This window comes from Catharus ustulatus, chromosome 6, assembly GCF_009819885.2.
Source record: "Catharus ustulatus isolate bCatUst1 chromosome 6, bCatUst1.pri.v2, whole genome shotgun sequence".
NCBI classification, from domain to species: domain Eukaryota; kingdom Metazoa; phylum Chordata; class Aves; order Passeriformes; family Turdidae; genus Catharus; species Catharus ustulatus.
Genome location: NC_046226.1, coordinates 52,149,894 through 52,167,175, shown reverse-complemented (window position 1 = coordinate 52,167,175; position 17,282 = coordinate 52,149,894). Strand labels below are relative to the sequence as shown.

Here is a 17,282-nt window from a genome sequence, read left to right as displayed (position 1 = left end):
GAGGGTGATCACAATTGATTGGTGACATGACATAAACTAGACTAGTTCAGGTTTGAGAACAAATTGAATCAGTTGTAAGAGGTCACTTTTGGAAGGCTGGCAAAAATACAAAGTTCAAGGAAAAGGCAAAGGAAAAAACCTGTTCATGTGTAGGATACAGACAGAAAAAGATATGAGAGCAGAGAAGAAGAAGAGAGCAAGGCAGTCATTGCAAGTCCATAAAAATTTTAATGTTTGGTCATAGTGGGCCTAAAGTCTGAGGGGCCTCTCTGTAATCAAATACTGTTGAAAAAAGCACTCCATTATTTTTTAGGTGCTCTCATTTGACATTTCAGCCATTCCTCTCCTCCTTCTTTCTGTCTACCAAATGGAAAAATTAATTTCTACCGCTTGCTGGTCTTGGATGAAGTGCAGCTACAGGTTCTCATGACTTATGAAAATATTGGATATTTTTTTAAGGTGGATCAGGAATTAATTGTCTACAGCAAAATGGAATGAATACTAGTTTATTCCTGAAGTTTCTCTGTTTACTTAGGGAACTTCTGTGGGAAAGAGCAAGACCAGAGAAAAGAAACAATGAATGGTGATGACCCAGTAAATTAAGTGAGACACAGGTGTAGAGATTCAGCTAATCTATGAGCAAGGAAAGCAGCAAAACCAAAACATCTGTGTCTCTTAATTAAGCCAATGACTGAAACTGCAGCCACTATAGGTCAGGCAGGATAAATTTGTGAACTCTGCTGATGGCATGATGTTAAATGTTGCTTGTTTTATCTGATTTCTGAGATATGGGCAGTGTAAGTCCGGTTTTCAGTGTCATTTTTAAGTTTGATCACATGAAGCTGCTAGTGGTGAACTGTAAGTGCTAAACTATTTCAGCTGAGTAAATGTAAAATATTGCCTGTGAGAAAAATGTGTTCCTTGCTTGCTAGGAACTTCTCAAGTAAAATGTAAGGATGGAAAAAAATGAATGTATTTGTGAATGAAGCCATTCTGACATTTGTCACAAAAAGAGTATTAGAATGGGCAACTTTCTGTATGCTTTACTACAAGTAGTCCTCTGCTAACAAAACTCCTTTTTTCTGATTTGTTGTTTTGTATTGGAATTGCTGTGAAGCTGGAGGTAAGCTGGCATTTGATGGGGGTTGGTGTTGGAACTTTAATTCCTGTGTGTGTTTGAGGTGACTCGTGAATAAAAGCCCTGAGGTAGCACCAGAGCTCCCATGGAAAAGCTGCATAGCCATCAGAATTTATCCATAGCTGTGAGAACTGAGAGTTTGGGGGTAATGTGAGCGGAAAAAGGAAGTTTTCTCTGTGAGTTTAGCTCCTATGTATGCTTCTTCTGTGAGGGGAAGTTTAGGCTTCTCAGTATTTTTTTTTTTTTTTTTTTTTGGCCAGGGCTGCTTTCCTATTTTTATTCCTTATCTTCCTGTGACAGAGAATCCACATTCTCCTCCTCTGCAGATCTACGTGTTACATGTTTCCAGTCTATTTACTGCATGGGAAAGAATGATTTTCAGGAGAGGGTTTGAGTAAGAAAAGCAGAATGTTCTCACATCTCTTAAGATGGAAATGTTCGTTCTTGCTTCCTTGGGTCTACCTCTTTCTCATGAAGTTCTAAATACATTCAAAACCAAATTCATCCAGGTTCCTGTGTCTATTCCTCTTCCCTGAACTGGAAGTGGATACCAAAATAAATTACCCCACATCTACAAAGCTTCCTTTCTGTAAGATGTTCAATGATATCAATTGATTTAGTGCTTTAAATATCACCAATGCATTAATTCCAAAAGCAGTCAAATGAGGACCAGTGGAGGTGCATTGCTGGGAGAAATTAATGGTTTTGCAGAACTGTCTCAGCTAAAGAGTTTGTTGGGTTTTTTTTGTTAAAGAAAGGAAAAATCACAGGTAATTGCTGCTCAATCACAGTTAGGACCCCTGAGAACAAGGCAATCAGAAAAGATGTACTGAAACACCTTGCAGATTTTGGCTAACTGAGATAAACCCTGAGGGTCTTAACATTTTGTGACCAAATTGTGGAATTAGCCTAACTTGTAAAGTAAAATGTTAATAATGGTTGCTCACCTTTGTAGATTGCTTTGTGAAGTGGTGGATTTAATTGTATTATGTTTTTGTATTGAACTTGTGTGTTGGGCTATTACTTTTTGCAATTTCATTTGCAAATTTTTTTTTTTTCCCTTTTGTATTTCTCTGGGTTGGATGACAAAGCTCCTGGAAAATGGTGGTGTAATCTGTACCCATGTTCTCTGCATAACTCAAAAACTGTCCATGCTCGTGTTGTGTAAATGTGAGAGGGTTATGTATTAGAGATATGCAAACAGACTGGGGAAAACCAGACTTCTAAAGAGAGCAAATGTGCCTTCAGCTCTTGACAAATATTCACTTGCTGCATTTTGTTACTTCCTGCTGAAAATAAACAGTTTTCTTCAGCTTGTATGGTAGGTGCTATATAAATATATATAGCTGTGAATCCCTAATTGTGAGGCACATCCAAAAGTCAGGAAGGTGTTGCTCAGAGAGATCTTCAGGAGGGTTTCCTTCAGGAAAAGGATTGAGCTCTAGGACAGTTTTGGCTCAAATTCAGCATGAAGTTTTGGCATAGGAAATTTAGAGCTCTGGTTTCAGGAGGCTCCAGGTGTGAACACACAGTGCCTTAGCCTGTATTCAGGCTGCATTTAGGTAATAAAAATGAACAGACAAACAAAACACATCTACAGAGTTCAATAACTTTGTTTTGATGCACTCATTTAAGTGATGCAATGATCTATTAATTCTGAAGGAGAACATCCTTTTGCTTTAATTAGAACCACTTAGAACCAAGTGCATGCTTTACCTCCACAAAGGGAAGTGGAAAGATTATTCTGAAGAGAGAAACTGATCCTAATGTATATATTTAGGCAACTTAAGATGGGTTTAAAGTTAGTCAGCCCTTTGCACTGTGCTGTTTGGCTGCCTGATCCAAAAGGCAAATGAAACAATGAGGGGTTTAGTTATATAAATATGAAACTGTAGAGTGGGAGGTTGTCTTCAGAGCTGTTTCCTATAACCTATAATTGGGTCTCCAAGGAAATGTAAATTATGCCTGCAGCTTGAGCTGTAGTTAATGCTCTCTGAGAATAATTATTCTGATGGTGGTTGGAGGAAAGAGCAGAGGAATAGGTGCAACATGTGGACAGCAAGTACACAAATGTGGTGTGTGTAGTAGCTCCACTGTTTGTTTCTTTATGCTAATAGATTCTCATTATAATAATAAGTAAATTATCTGCCTTGATTTATTTCTGAGGCAGTCAGCTTGAGGGTTCTTTCTATTTAACCCTGACCAGATTGGAAGACCTTGAAACAAAACTGTGAGCTGTAGCTTTTCATGGGTTCTTTTTTGGTGTCCATGGGTGGTGGCGAGGTTACAGCTGGCACTTTAGAGGTGATTTCTGTAAGTGATCCAGGGCTCTGCCACTTAAAAGTTGGATTGCTGTAGTATAGGTGGAGTAAAATCCTTGAAACCACTCAGAAATTCTAGTTCTTTTTTTATTTGTACTTTTACAAAGGGACAGTTATTGTTGCTGGGTCCAGTGCAGTGTGGCAGCTTCCACTAACAGAGAAAGAGCTGTGGGGTGTGAGAGATCCAGCCTGTGGGGAGCTGGGGCTGGAACAGGATAAAGCAGAACCTTGTTGTGGTCCTGAAAGCTGATTTTGGATATCCCAGGTGTGGAGTTGGAGTGTCCAGACTGGCCACCTGTGTCTGACTATTGGACCCACTGCCTCTGAAACTCCATTTCTCCCCAATGCTCTGTTGAGTTACTGTGGCTGATGGGAGTGGGAAAATGGAAATAAACCATGGTGGCTGCTGAAAAAGGGCTGCAAACTGATTCAGCCAAGGCAACACCTGCTGCTTAGGCTTTCCAGGGCTCAGAGGTGCCTGTACATAAACACAGCCACACACAGAGTTAGACACTGCTCTCTGGTGCTGGAGCCTTTGGTGGTGATGTTCACATGCTGGGGCTGGGGGTGAAAGCAGCACTGGGGCTCTGGAAGGATTTAGATGAAGGACTGTTCCTCCACATGTGCTGGCCCTTTGTAGGGGTCTGTTCAATACCATGTGGTCTCCAGAGATTCTTCAGTAGCTGAGAACTCAAATGGACTAAGGATATCTTATGTGTGGTTTAACTTGCATATATTTCTCAAGTAGGGCTTTATTCTGTGTATCACAATGAAACAAGGCTTAAACCCAGCATTAGGATCCTTGCTAGCCTTTCTAAATTGATGGTCATCTCTTTAGCAGTGAAATGAGATGTCATAAATAACAATTTCAAGAGCTAAACAGCAGGAGGCACTGAACTTCTAAAAGGTAATTTATGCAAATGTTCCTACCTCTTTCCTACCAATTTAATTTCCATGCAAAAATAGAATGTGTCAACATCTCTGTCAGCTTTTTGCTACTTCTAGAGGCTTGGATATCAATACTGGCCTCCCTTTAGGCATCATGATTGTACCTGATCTAATATGTAAACTGTTGTTGGAGCCCTGTAATCCCTTGTTGAGTTGCTGTTTAGACCCAGAAATTGCATCATTCTCACACGTACAAACAGCGAGTCTCCAGGGCTTCTCCCTGCTCTTCCCTTCACCCACAGTGCTCTGATAATGATATATTTAAATGAGCTGGTTCTTACAACAGATTAACAGCGGTGTTTGAGGCAGTGGTAAGGTAGGAAGGCAAGAAAAATATTTAGGTTATGGTCTGCAAAAAGTGCTGTGGGGGTGAATGGCATTGGAAGACCTGCTGCTGCCTGGGCTTGGAAAAGCTCCTTTTTCCTTCTGCTCCAGTCTGAGGGTGGAGTGAAGACCCAGGCAAGGAAGGAAGCAGGACACTGCTGTTCATTTTGACAATGGGATTTTTATTTGGGAAAAATACGACCAAGGCAAGCTTTCAGAGGCCTGAATGAATCCTCGAGGCAAGAAAGAAGGCAAGAGGAAAAAACCTCTGCACCTGATAGTGACTCAGTGCACCTTTCTAGCCTGCTGATTTGCCAGAATTCCTGGCCAGAGAAGAGGGAGCAGCCCCAGGGAGAGGTGCAGTGACTTCAGTCTGCACCACAGCACTGCCTGATCCTGGGAATTCTTGTGTGCAGTTCTTACCCCCCACCTGTCCCCAAAAACAGGTGACTCTGGGCAGCTCTCTGGCTCTCTACCCAGAGCACAGGTAAGGGGTCCCCAGGAAAATGGAAACCTCCCTAGATTCCCAGGAAAATGTGCCTTGCTGGTGGTTTGCACAGCCTGATGCTGCTTGTGGCTGTTTGTAAATATTATTTGCTTAATTTCAGGTTAATTGCTCCACAGTTCATTTTGCAGTGCATTTATTATGCCAAGCTAACTTTTGATTCTTTGGGGAATTAATATTGAAAAAGATGGGGCATTTCTAGAGAACACAGGTTTTTTATTAAGTGGAAAACGTATCAAATAAGCCCAATTAGCTGAACAAATGTGGTCTCCAAAGCCATCACGCTCGGGCAATCCCTCTTTTAGCAAGATAGCAAGATGCAAATTTATCTTTTATATTTTTTTATTATTAGGTGTTTTTGATTAGCCCACCTGTGAGTAGGAAATGACTTCCAGTCCATGACTTCCTCTATTGCTATGGTGTCCCCATTATTTTTTCTCTTTACTGTTCTTTTTAAGATTATTAATTTTTTTTTAAGTTAAGCTGATGAATCTGCATGTTCATCTCAAGGGAGTTTTAGATTTGAAATCATTATAATTTACAGTTACTTGAATGTTTAAGACATACTCTGACATTTACACTAATCAAAGCTGTACTTGGTGGTCTGTGGTAGTGGGTCTAAAACAAAGCTCTGACCTTGTTCCATGTGTATTTCTGGAATAACATGATTCTAGTAGCTTAACTTGGATCTAAAACCTGGGGGAAAATTATGCTATGTCATCCAGGGCATCACTTTTAGATGTCCCTTAATATTAATCAGCAGTAATGTAATTTACCTTCCAGTTGTTGATTGCATTTGTCAGCACATACATAAGGGAGATTTTTGTGCAGAACTGAAATCCATGCATGATTTATGTTTTCTAAGTGTGAAAGTTTATTGAAGTATTTTTTTAAGTTAAAAACACAAAAAATATTGTCTTGCTCGTTATCAAACTAATGCATTCTAATGATGCTGTATTCTGTGCTTTGCTGGTTTGTAACAAATTAGCAGAATTTAAAGCTCACATGAATGTGCCTGAGGCCACAAGCATTCCATGAAGTATCATTTAATTGGTATAACTTGATTTAACATTCTGCACTAACAGAATAGTGTTGGAACATAATAAAGTAGAAACTTCAATAGTAACCTTTTTTACCATTGCTGTGTTGATGGAAGCTGTCCTTGCTAGGACAAAGCCTTTGTTTCCCAGCAAGCAGCTGCTCCCAGAAGTGTTTTGTGTGTGCTCACCCATAGGGCACAGAAATGAGAGAGTAACTGAGAGCTGTGGGTTTCCTACTCCAGAAATCACCTGTTGGCTCTTTCCCCTCTGGTCCATTTGCAGGGTGCTCAGTGTGGAGGTTTTTCTCCCAACGTTAGCCACATCAGGAGCTGGCAGTGGGAGACAGGAGCTGGTCCCAAGTGTCCAAGGCTCTGGGAAGTCAGGAGCTGGTTTCTCACTGACTGCACTGAGAATTGGAGCACATCCCCTGAGCCTTATGTGAGAAGCTGTTTGCAGAGCAGCTGTCCTGCTGCCTAGCTTATCAATCAGAATGTACCTGTCTTTTTGTCCCTCCAGCTGTGCCACTGTGTACAGGGCTGGCAGGGAAACGGGAGGAGTGCTTCAGCTGCCAGGAATTGGTGCTGCAGTTCACTCTAGTGAGCACCATTGGCAAGGGGCAGGAGGCACTGTCAGTGTAACACAACTTGTGTGACCTCCTCCTGCTTTTACACACCTCCAGAGGCACCTGAAAGTGTCCTACTCTGTGATTTGGGAAAGCATGGAGGGGTTTCAGTGCCACCAATGTAAAAGGATTGTGTTGGGCTAGGGTGTGACACGTGAAAATGTGATTAGCTACAAAAACTGTAGGTAATTCAGATGCTTTTTCAGCTGCAGTCCTTACAGGAAGGATGCAAAGTAGAGGAACTCTTAACAGGACTTCTTCAGCTTTATCAGATAGTTTTTAGACACCTTTGTAACTCCTGCCAGCAAACAGCCTTGTTCAAGGCTCAGTTTACCTGCCTGATGAGCAGAGCTCTGGAAATTGCTTGTGTTCCCTTTCCCTGGGGTAACTTGTGGCTGATTAGCAGAGTAACCTGTGGGCACAGCCTGCTCCTCCTCATGTCTGCATGAACTCTCAGGGTTGTGTGAAATGCACAGTGAAATGAATAATTCAGGTGGATTTTGGTCTGCTACTTGGGCTACCAAATCACAGTTCTGGGAAAAAGTAGAAACCAGTTATGCTTTTGGTTTTATGCAAGGTTTGGGCTAAAAAAGATCTAAACCTCATGGAAATGGCTCTTAGTAAAGGATATTCTTCAGAGGAGATGTACCAGAACTCAGAGTGTCTTCAAAACATTTGTGAATGGAAGTGAATGTGTTCGGACATCTGAGTAGTGCTTTGGTCAGAAGTGGAAATGTAGGGATGTTTTGGAGTCTGTGTGTCTCTGTCAATATAAAATTCTGCTGTTAAAGGTCCAGTGGCCCAGCTCTGAAATTGGGAACATTCAGAATTAACATTCTGCCCCCTGGCTGGGGACTGCAGGAGCCATGTCCCAAGGAACGGGTAATACCAAGCACCTGGAAAACTGGAGAAGTTCTGATAATGGTGTAATGTGAAGAGTAATAGACAAGTTCAGGTTTAATTAACTCTCTGTGTGCAAAAATAATCTTGAGTTAAGGGAAAAAAGCACGTTGGACAGTAGAATGTTGTCACTGATCTTGCTTTAAAACCTTGCTTTAGGTGAGTTAAAACCAGTTAGTCATAGAAAATACTGTTGTTAGTTATCATAAATAGATGACTCGGCAAGATGAGAATAGCGTGGAAATTCTGTTCTTGACAGAAAGATCTTGGATAAAAAAAAGATACACCTTGAAATAGACTGACACATCACCACCCTCTTTCACGTCTACAGCAGTCTGCAGGAATGTGGCCAGAAAAATGCATTGTCCTTTTACAAAAACCCCATACAAGCACAGCTAAATAGAATAGAGCCCAAGGAGTCAAGGAATGAAATAACAGAGGTCAAAAATGCAGGTGCGCAGTCAGGGACACCTGCTTGAGCTCTTGGTTCTCAGCCCAGGCAGACACTGAGGTTCACCCCAGCTGAGCTCAGTTGTTAATGAGGGTGGAGCCAGGTCCTGCTACTCACTCTGCTGTAGGGGAGATCATGTTTTGCTACCTCTGGATTTACTATAATAATTTTCCTTATCAATCTTTTTTTAAACCTTTGTCTATTTTCTGACTTTTTGCTTCTACCAGCAGGATGTTGCTCCCCCATCACTTCACTTGGATTGCATCCTGCCCTGTAAAACTGGTATTAAGGAGGGTGTGTTTTATTCTTGGGTACAGCTCTGGTGGGGTAAAGCTGGTCCAGAACCACAGAAAATCTCAGAAAGCACAAGTAGATCTGTAACAAGGGGGTACAGTTAAAAGTCCAGCTCAGTTTTAATCATCTCCAAGCCATGTGAGCATTTGGACGTGCAGATATCGTCAATAAACACGGAAATAAGTCAACTGAAATGTGGTGTTTTTCTAGGAATTTTGTTGCTTTGTTTTTCTTTTCTGTATATTGACCCAGGTCTAGCCACTGAGGGCTTGAAGGATGCCTCAGTTTCCTGGAACTGCCCATGTGACACAAAAAAGCCACAATACTGAACTGTGGTTTATATAATTTCCTGGGTCACATGGCTGGTGTGCTTTATTTGTGGTGGTTTTATTTTTTTTATTTTTTTTTATTTTTTAAAATTCAGGTATCCTTTCCTGCCCTGTGTGCAAACAGACTTGCTTTGCAAGGGATGTAGTTGAGAATTTCTTCCTCAAGGACTTTCCCAGTGGTGATTCAGCTATGGCAAAGGTAAGTAAAAGCCACTAAATTATGGCTTGTTGAAACACTGCTAGATGAACACTGAAAACAGAGCAAATCTCCTTTTGAACAACAAATATTCTCTTCTAGTTTGCTTATGCAGCACTGTAATTGCTTTATTGCCAGAGATGGACATACTGCCTTCACAGTAATTTTAACTTTAGTTGAAGAATGAGTTTTACTCCCTGTATTTTAAATAGTCCATTAAAAATATTGATACTAATATATCTGTGATAACCAACATATTAGGAAGGTACTGAATGTCTTGGATTCCTCATTGCCCTCTTTCTGCTCTCAAGTCCAAGTGAACAATTGTGGGATTGTTAGGGTTAGAAAGGACCTTTGGAGATGACTCTTGACTAAATTGTTACACCAACGTCACCCATTAGGTCATGTGATGTGAACAGTCACAATTTTCTCATTTGGTTGTTTTAATGGTAAAAAAAGTCACATCCTATTGCAGTTCCCCACTGTGGAATGGATTCAAAGGAAGGTATTGGGCTACTGCTTTTGCCTTGAATTGGCATTGAACATAGATGGATTTAACCTCTGTTAAATACCCAGTGAACAGGCAGGACTGTTCTCGCAGCTTTGTAGCAGCCACTAGTTTGGGTGGAGAGGAGGGACAGAGAAAGTTTGGTATTGTTAAAAAGTAAAGAATGTGTAACCTAATCCACAGAGTGTTCTGGGGAAACAAAAATAATTAAGGCAAGCCAACTGTATTGACTTCCTCAGGTGTACATTGCTTGCAGAGTGCAACATAAGTTGGTTTAAAACAAGAAGAGGTGTATTCACATGCACTCTCCAAAGAGAGGAAGAAAATTCATGAGATACTGCTGAGTTTCTAAAATGCTGTTATTATACTGGGACTTGTTAATTACTGTGACTTGAATCATTTACTTTTCAATGAGAATTTGTGTAGAAAGGAAATCAAATGAGAATATCTAATGTCTTCAAAAGCATTAGATTATTTTTTCAAACCATCCTTAAAAGAAGGTTTTTCTTTTCTGTAATCCCTCAGGAATCCTAAGAGCAGTTCAGTAATGCAAATTTCTCACTGGAGCATAGGAGTACCCTAGAGCAACTTGTGAACCTTCAGTTTTCATCTTCCTTTTTATTAAATCAAATCGTGTAGCTTTGCTTGCTTACTGTCTTTAACCACTACCATTACACCCCAAATTAAAGCCAGTTTCACCACCAGTGACATCCAAAGGAGAGAAGTACCAGATCATTCACCTGAGACACTGAGGTGACATCACTGTCTTAATCTTCCTTATATATTCAAATGAGACTCTGTCAAGGCTTGTAAGGTGTTTGGAAGCAGCAAGATGTTCTCAGTGTGTGAGGGTGAAGCATGGATGACAGAATGTGCTGCATGCCAGCAGCAGCAGTTTCAGAAATACCCAATTCAGAATCTCTTGCCCAAAAACCCATTTCCACATCATAAATAATGTAACTCGGGGAAGCTTCTGCAACTTAAAAGTGATGTTAACAGACCACAGTGTCAATATAAATCCCAGTCAGACTGAGAGCTGAACTGTTACAGGTACACCTGTGTTTCAGCAGTTTTGGTTATGGCACAGAGGGCAGAGCATTCCTCAGCTTTTTCCTAAGCTGGACCTAGGTGGGTACATTTTAGACTAGTCACTTCTTTTTATGTAAAATCTTTCTTCCCCAAGTTAGGTGTTCTTGTGTTTTGTTATATCAGTTTTATAAGGCTTTTTGGTTTAAATTATTGTGTGCACCTTTTGGAAAACATCGCTCATAAGCAAATGGCTAAAACAGCATATTGACTTGCACAATTCCCTCTCTAGACAATTAAACCCATTTAAAACTTTCTTGTCTTATTGTAAAGAATTGCCCAGTTTGAGAATGAATATTTAGAAACTCCTGAGTAACAGTTTGATAAGAGACCTGTTGTGAAATGCAGGACCTATGGAAGGAAATTATAAAAATCAAATTAATTTCAGCAGAACAAATTTTTTCTTGTGCTGAAGTGAGTCAGAGCTCAACTCACTTGAGCCTCAGAATTTAGGTGGATATGGATGTTCCACTAGATGTTAAAGCTGTGATTTAAAACTGAGATAACCAACCAAGAATTGCAAGAGCTCTTCCTTCAGACTTTCTATTTCCTTTTCAGAAGAATTATCATTGTAGCTGCCTTGGAATTCCTCTTTAGTTCATTCTGGGTACCAAATTGGAATTACATATTTAATTTCTGTGCTGTTCAGTTCACTTCCCCCCTAGTGCCATGTCCAGGCAGCAGGGCCCATATAGAAAAGGGCATTTCCTGAATTGTTGAAACAATAGAGAGAATACTTAATTAAAGCTTCCAGGTCCTCTCATGATGCTGTGCCATGTGTTTCCAGTTCAGCACATATGATACCAAGATATAAACTGAGCTCATTTCTGGTCAACTCTTTAGAGGATAGAAACCAAATTTTTCATTGCTAGCATGTGGGTGCCCCCATGTTGTTTTCTAGATTGTCTCACCATTAGGATGTTTTGTGTATTTTTCTGAATGTTACACAATTCCAAAACTCTTAAAACAACTTGAATTGCTTTAGTCTGAGGACAACAAAATATGAAGCTTCATAGCTGTTAAAGAGGAACAGTTTGTACAGCTGATTTGTTATGTGTGTGTGTGTAATTGCACTTTTTTGTCCTTAGAGCTGCTCCATGTGCAAAGAGAAGAGACCTGCCCACAGCCTCTGCACAAGATGCAATAAATGGTTGTGCAGCTCCTGTACAGAGGAGCACAGACATGGCAAGGAGCCTGGAGAACGCTTCCTGCCTGTATCCCTGAAAGGCTGCACAGGTACTGGGGACACACTGGGGTTTCCTTCCTTCTCACATCACTTATTGAATTGCAAAGGGAGCAGTCACAGGCTCTATGTGACTCGGAGCCAACAAGAGGTTTTGTGGTTTCTCTCTCCAACTTTTCCTTCAACTTCTCTCTCATTGCCACAATCAGCACAGCACATTATTGGGAAAAAACTTGGATATTTGTGTTTCACAGATAGGATCTTCACGTGCCTTTCCACTCTATGGAGTGATGGCACAGGGTTAGGAGGGCTGCAACTGGCCTTGCCCTTCTGGTATTTCTGTCCCAATTGGAGTCATTTCATTGAAAAAGCCATGCCAAAGCAATTCCTGTGAATATGGACAAGGTGTGTGAGGGAGTCACAGACAGCAAAAGGCTGTGGTCACTACAGGATGTTCCTTTCCTAAGCCTGCAATGAGAAATGTCTCCTGGGAGGATATGAGCAAGCACAAATTAAGCCCACTGGCAAATATGTCTCATCCCTATATATTGGTGATCTACAGAAAGTATGACCATCTCCTGTTATTACTCATTATTTTCTGTACTCACATGTCAGAAACCGGCTGCAGAGTATACTAACCTAAACTTATAAATGCAATTTTTATCTAAAAATTAGAATTTGTGCAGCACGCCTATTCTTCGTCATAAGGAAGATGAAGGACAGAAAAAGGAATAAAAATAGCCCACTGATTCTTCTTTTTGTTATTTTTTTCCCTGTAGGATTTCTCTTGTAGAAGTCTATAATTGCCATAGATGGAGTTTAAGTACTGGTCTTCTCAGAGTTTGAGGCACTTGAGACAAAATATGCCATTGCCAAATAGAGTGTAAACAAAAGAAGTCCATAAGAATGGTTATAATATGAAAGCACAAATTACAATTAAATGATTTTTTGAGTCTTTTCTAGAGAATAATATAAACTGAAGTCCCCCACTCTCCCCTCAAATGTCCTGACTGGGTGGACAATGCTTTTCTTCTCAAGCTGATGACAAGATAAGAGCTGTGGTTTTGAGGCTCTAACTATTTATAATTTCATGTCACTTTAGCTAAGATTTACAACTGATATTGTTGACCAATACTGGCAAGAAATTATATGTGTGGTTTAGCTGTGGGTTTGTGTGTGCTATATAAATAGAAAGATGCAGAGACATGAAAACATGAGAAAGAATTTAGTACTAAATTCCATGTGCTGAACAAAACATGAACAAGGAGCTTGGTAGCTCATCTATAGACTAGTTAATATAGAATTCATTTGGAATGTATTTTGTGCTTTTGTGTTATTTTTATTATTATTTATGTATGTTTTATCTATTTATGACAGATGTCCTTCAGAACAGTTCAAAGAAAGCAAATATTACGATATACTAGAACTCAGACTGTTGTTTGGTTTTGTTGGTTTTTTTCTTCTGGAAATAAACACAGACCATCATCAATCTGTGCAGGATGTTCTGAAAACAGCCACCGTCTTTGTGAGCCCTTGGAACTATTAAGAGATCTTGGACTTTCAAGCTGTTAAACTGCTTTTAGGCTTTTAAACTCTATCTTTTGCCATTTCCCTTGTAAGGGCCAGACCTTTTTTCACTGTTAGATTCCATGCGTCAGAAATGAAGTAGCAAAGCATCCTCACCAAGCACATCAGATCCTTCCTATTTCTATTAATTTCAATAAACTGTTTATTGAGGGCCAGAGCTAGAGGAGCCTGGCTCCCCTGGCAGACCTTTCTGCTGTACTGTTGTGCTCTTTCAAGGTAGAGCATGTGGCTGTAAAACCAAAATCCAAGTCATTGAGAATTATGCAAGTGGAGGCAGAACTCTTATTAGCTGAAATTGCTTTTCCAAAGCTGACATCAACTCTGATCAGAGGGGCAGAGATTTAAAACTTTTTGTTAATTATTCAAGAGATCCACCTGAGATAAAAGAAATATGTAGGCTGCAGAAAGTGGTGACTCAAAAGACGAGTTATCAGAATTTAGGGCAGCTGAGCTTTCTCTGATCACCAAGGGAGAATCTTTTCAAGAAGCTAAAAAGGGTAGTTGTGGTTAGATATTTGCTTTTAGAATAAACAGGGTTGTGCCCTTGTTTAGTACCTGATTTCCAAGTATCAAACTTATTTCAAAACTGAAAAGTGTTGCTCTGAGCTGAGTAAAAAGTAGGTCAAGAATACCATGGCTCATTGGCACTGATATGTCAATTGAGTCAGGGGATTAGTGAGGCTGTGGGTCTGTGTTGCAATTAGATAATACTGATTTTATTCTTAGTTTGCATTTGAAATCCGCTTGTCTCTTAAATCTGACATGGTGTTAAAAAAGCCCAAAGAATTCTCTGAGATGATTGTAATCATGCCAAGGCTAAAGAGCCCCTCAGAGAGAGAAAAAGGAAGAAATCATTTTATAGGATTGTGGCTTCATGACACATGGACCTTAACAACCACATCCCATTATCAGTTTGAGTTTAATATGGGAAACTTGATCTTGAATTTACAGAAAAGCAGCTCTGCAGATGCTCAACACTTTGAAAGGCTTTTCCAGCCCATAAACCTTCAGAAAATTATTATGGTCTTTTTTTTTGCCTTTGAAAATGTAAAATCTGATCACATAAGGGATGATCTTTGACATCCTCTCTGGATATATATTGGTTGTACAACCTTGTTATTTGTCAGTTGCAAGTTTTAATGCAAAAGTACATATTCACAATATAATCAGAAAAAAATTTGCTGTCAAGGTGAATTCAGTTTGATCCTTTCTAGCAGAAAATATTGGAGTGGGTTAAAAAACCCCTAATCTAATTTCCTCCTTTATTAATGCTATCTATTAGCAGTTGATTCAATAATGGCATAAACCAATAAACTTCCCTGAAGGATAAAGCATGATAGTGCAGTAAATAATTCCTGACAATGTTAGCCATGTGAGGCTATTACATAAAATCTTGGCCTAATCTGTCACAAATTATTTTCTTGCACACTGTTAAGAAGGTGGAATGGAAGTCAGTGAAACAGGAGGAAATAAATCAAGCTCCTCAGAAATATTTAGAGTAGATGGCAATCTGAAAACTGGGCAATTTGGCATGTGTTTTTCAGAGAGTGGCATGGATTTTCTCCATATTTGCATTGCCACTGTTAGCCATGAGATTTTCTTAGCCTTTCTGCTGCTCAGTTGGGAATTTTACAATTTGAAAATGAAGTGACTGAGCCAGTAGAGTTTGCTGTACCCTGTGGGTCTGTGTTATTTGCAATAGTTATCACTTCTGAATCTATAAAAGGCTTCATTTTGCTGCAGGATGGGAGCATGGCCCAGGCTGGGTTTTTAAAAAATGTATAGATAAATAAGAGGTTTGGTGTGGGAAAATGGAAATATTTCTTATTTCATATGAGCAGGTAATGACATATAAATTATTAATGCCTTTACATAATTTAAAGTTTTTATCAATATGTGTTATCTAAGAATGATTGTGTTGTTTAATTTCTCATGGGTTGGTAAAGAGTGATGGGATAGTGTCTTTGTTGGAGTACTGTGAGGAAGATATTGAGTTTTCCTTTGGTGGTAGAAGGTTGGCTTTGCCATGGTTTCTTTCTCTTTTTCTGGTGTCTTGTGTTGACAGTATTCCTTCTTTCTAAAATAATTCTATCACTCAGAAAAAAGGCAAGAATACATTGTAGAGAAATAATGCTTCCTCTTTGCATGCCTGCTGTCCATTCTTACTCTTTATCCCAATACTCTTTAGAAAACCCTTTTAAGGACAGGTGTTAGGGCCTATCAACCTCAGCTGCCGAAGTTTATAAGCTGCATTACAACAAACACAATCTGGAAAAGAATTGCTCCTGTAACTTTTTAAGAACAAAGGGTTTCCTTGCTTCCACTGTGACTGCAAGTTTATTTACTGTATTTGCTATTCTGTATTTTACAGTAGTTTTGTTGAGGGGTTTACCAGACCAGGGCATTTAAGGTCGTGAGGCTCCAAATCACAATACTTTAAACTCAGGAGAGTTTAGAGGACAGTATGATTTATTTTGAGGGCTTGTTCCTGAGCCCCTCAGTTTGTAGGATGTGTAAGGAAAAAAATACAAACAGACCCAGCCTCAGATAATCAAATGGTTTCAAGTTCTGTGCCTTTAAAAAATATCACTGAGACTTCCCAAGAAACTCTGGGTTTAGCTACTCTTTTTCTGAGCTCTCCTCCTTGCCAATGACACTTTGGTTTGCATTCCCCAGCAGCTGAAGATGAAGCAAGGGAGTTTTCCTTGTTTTGTGTGGTGCACCCTCAAGAGGCACTGAAGGTGTTCTGTGAGACCTGTGACACGCTGACCTGCCGCAGCTGCCTCCTGGCAGAGCACAAGGAGCACAGGTACCTCCCTGCTCAGGATTTCCCTCTCTGCACCCATGGCTGCAGCTGCTCTGAATCCAAAAGCCACAGCAAACCCAGTCCAGCTGTCTCACCCACGAGTGATTTATCACACTGCTCCCCTGTTCACTCATGAGCATGGAAAACCAGGGGCTGAGCATCTCCTCTTCGCCCACAGGTTTAGGCACCTTGATGAAGCACTGCAAAACCAGAGAATTATCCTGGAGAATGTCATAACTAAGGTGGAGGAGAAAAAAAATGGGATTCAGGTTTCAGCTAAACAGATTGAAGACAGGTAATTACTACTTTTTTTTATTTTATGAAAGTAAGTGATAAAAAAAAGATTTTCACTAAATGTAGGTTAACAGAATTAAATGCAGCTGCTATTTTTTTTCTTGGAGGGTAGAAAAGAATGGGAAGATTAAGAATATCAAATTCATGTTTAAGTGGTACTGACAAGTCATAGTGTTGTAATACATGATTCCATACCCTTTCCAAGGCATGTGACAGCTGACTTCAGTGTTAAGATTTCTTTGTATAATCTGTTTCTGAACTAGAATTTGGCAGTATTACAAATAAGGATCATTTTAAAGATACATTCTTTCTTCAAGAAACCTCAAAACAAGGCGCATTTGCTGTCAAGATGAATGTAAAAATGACAATATTTAATTATTTGAACTGCATTTAAGCTGTTGATTATGCATTTAGTAGCTGTTGGATCTCTCTTTTGCATTAACAAAACCATTTCACTAGTACAAATCTATTTATCCTGTTTATAATCTAACATAAACTGGAAGTTTTGGATATGTTATGTATGTATTTGTTGAAAAAGAGCTAAAGATTGTTCTTGGTATGATGTTTGAGAGAATTCATCAGCATTAGCATGTCATATCCAGAGAGGGGTGGTCAGGGTTCAGAGAAGTGGAGAGGATTGAAGGGAAATGATACAACTTTCACTGCAGTTCTGTCAGTAGACAGATCAGTTCTTGTAGCAAATAGCTGCTGATTAATTGGCATTATATTTGAATGCCAATGACGCTTACA

At 39.7% G+C, this 17,282-nt stretch overlaps 1 protein-coding gene across 1 annotated transcript in view; it reads left to right on the top strand.

Annotated features, from left to right (window-relative positions):
• TRIM66 (tripartite motif containing 66) overlaps positions 1-17,282 on the top strand; it is a 43,530-nt gene that overhangs the window by 1,207 nt on the left and 25,041 nt on the right. Inside the window, exons 2-5 of the mRNA XM_042779398.1 lie at positions 8,968-9,071; positions 11,751-11,898; positions 16,109-16,241; positions 16,417-16,533. Of these exons, the coding sequence (XP_042635332.1) occupies positions 8,968-9,071; positions 11,751-11,898; positions 16,109-16,241; positions 16,417-16,533 (502 nt within the window). The remainder of the gene's footprint in view (positions 1-8,967; positions 9,072-11,750; positions 11,899-16,108; positions 16,242-16,416; positions 16,534-17,282) is intronic.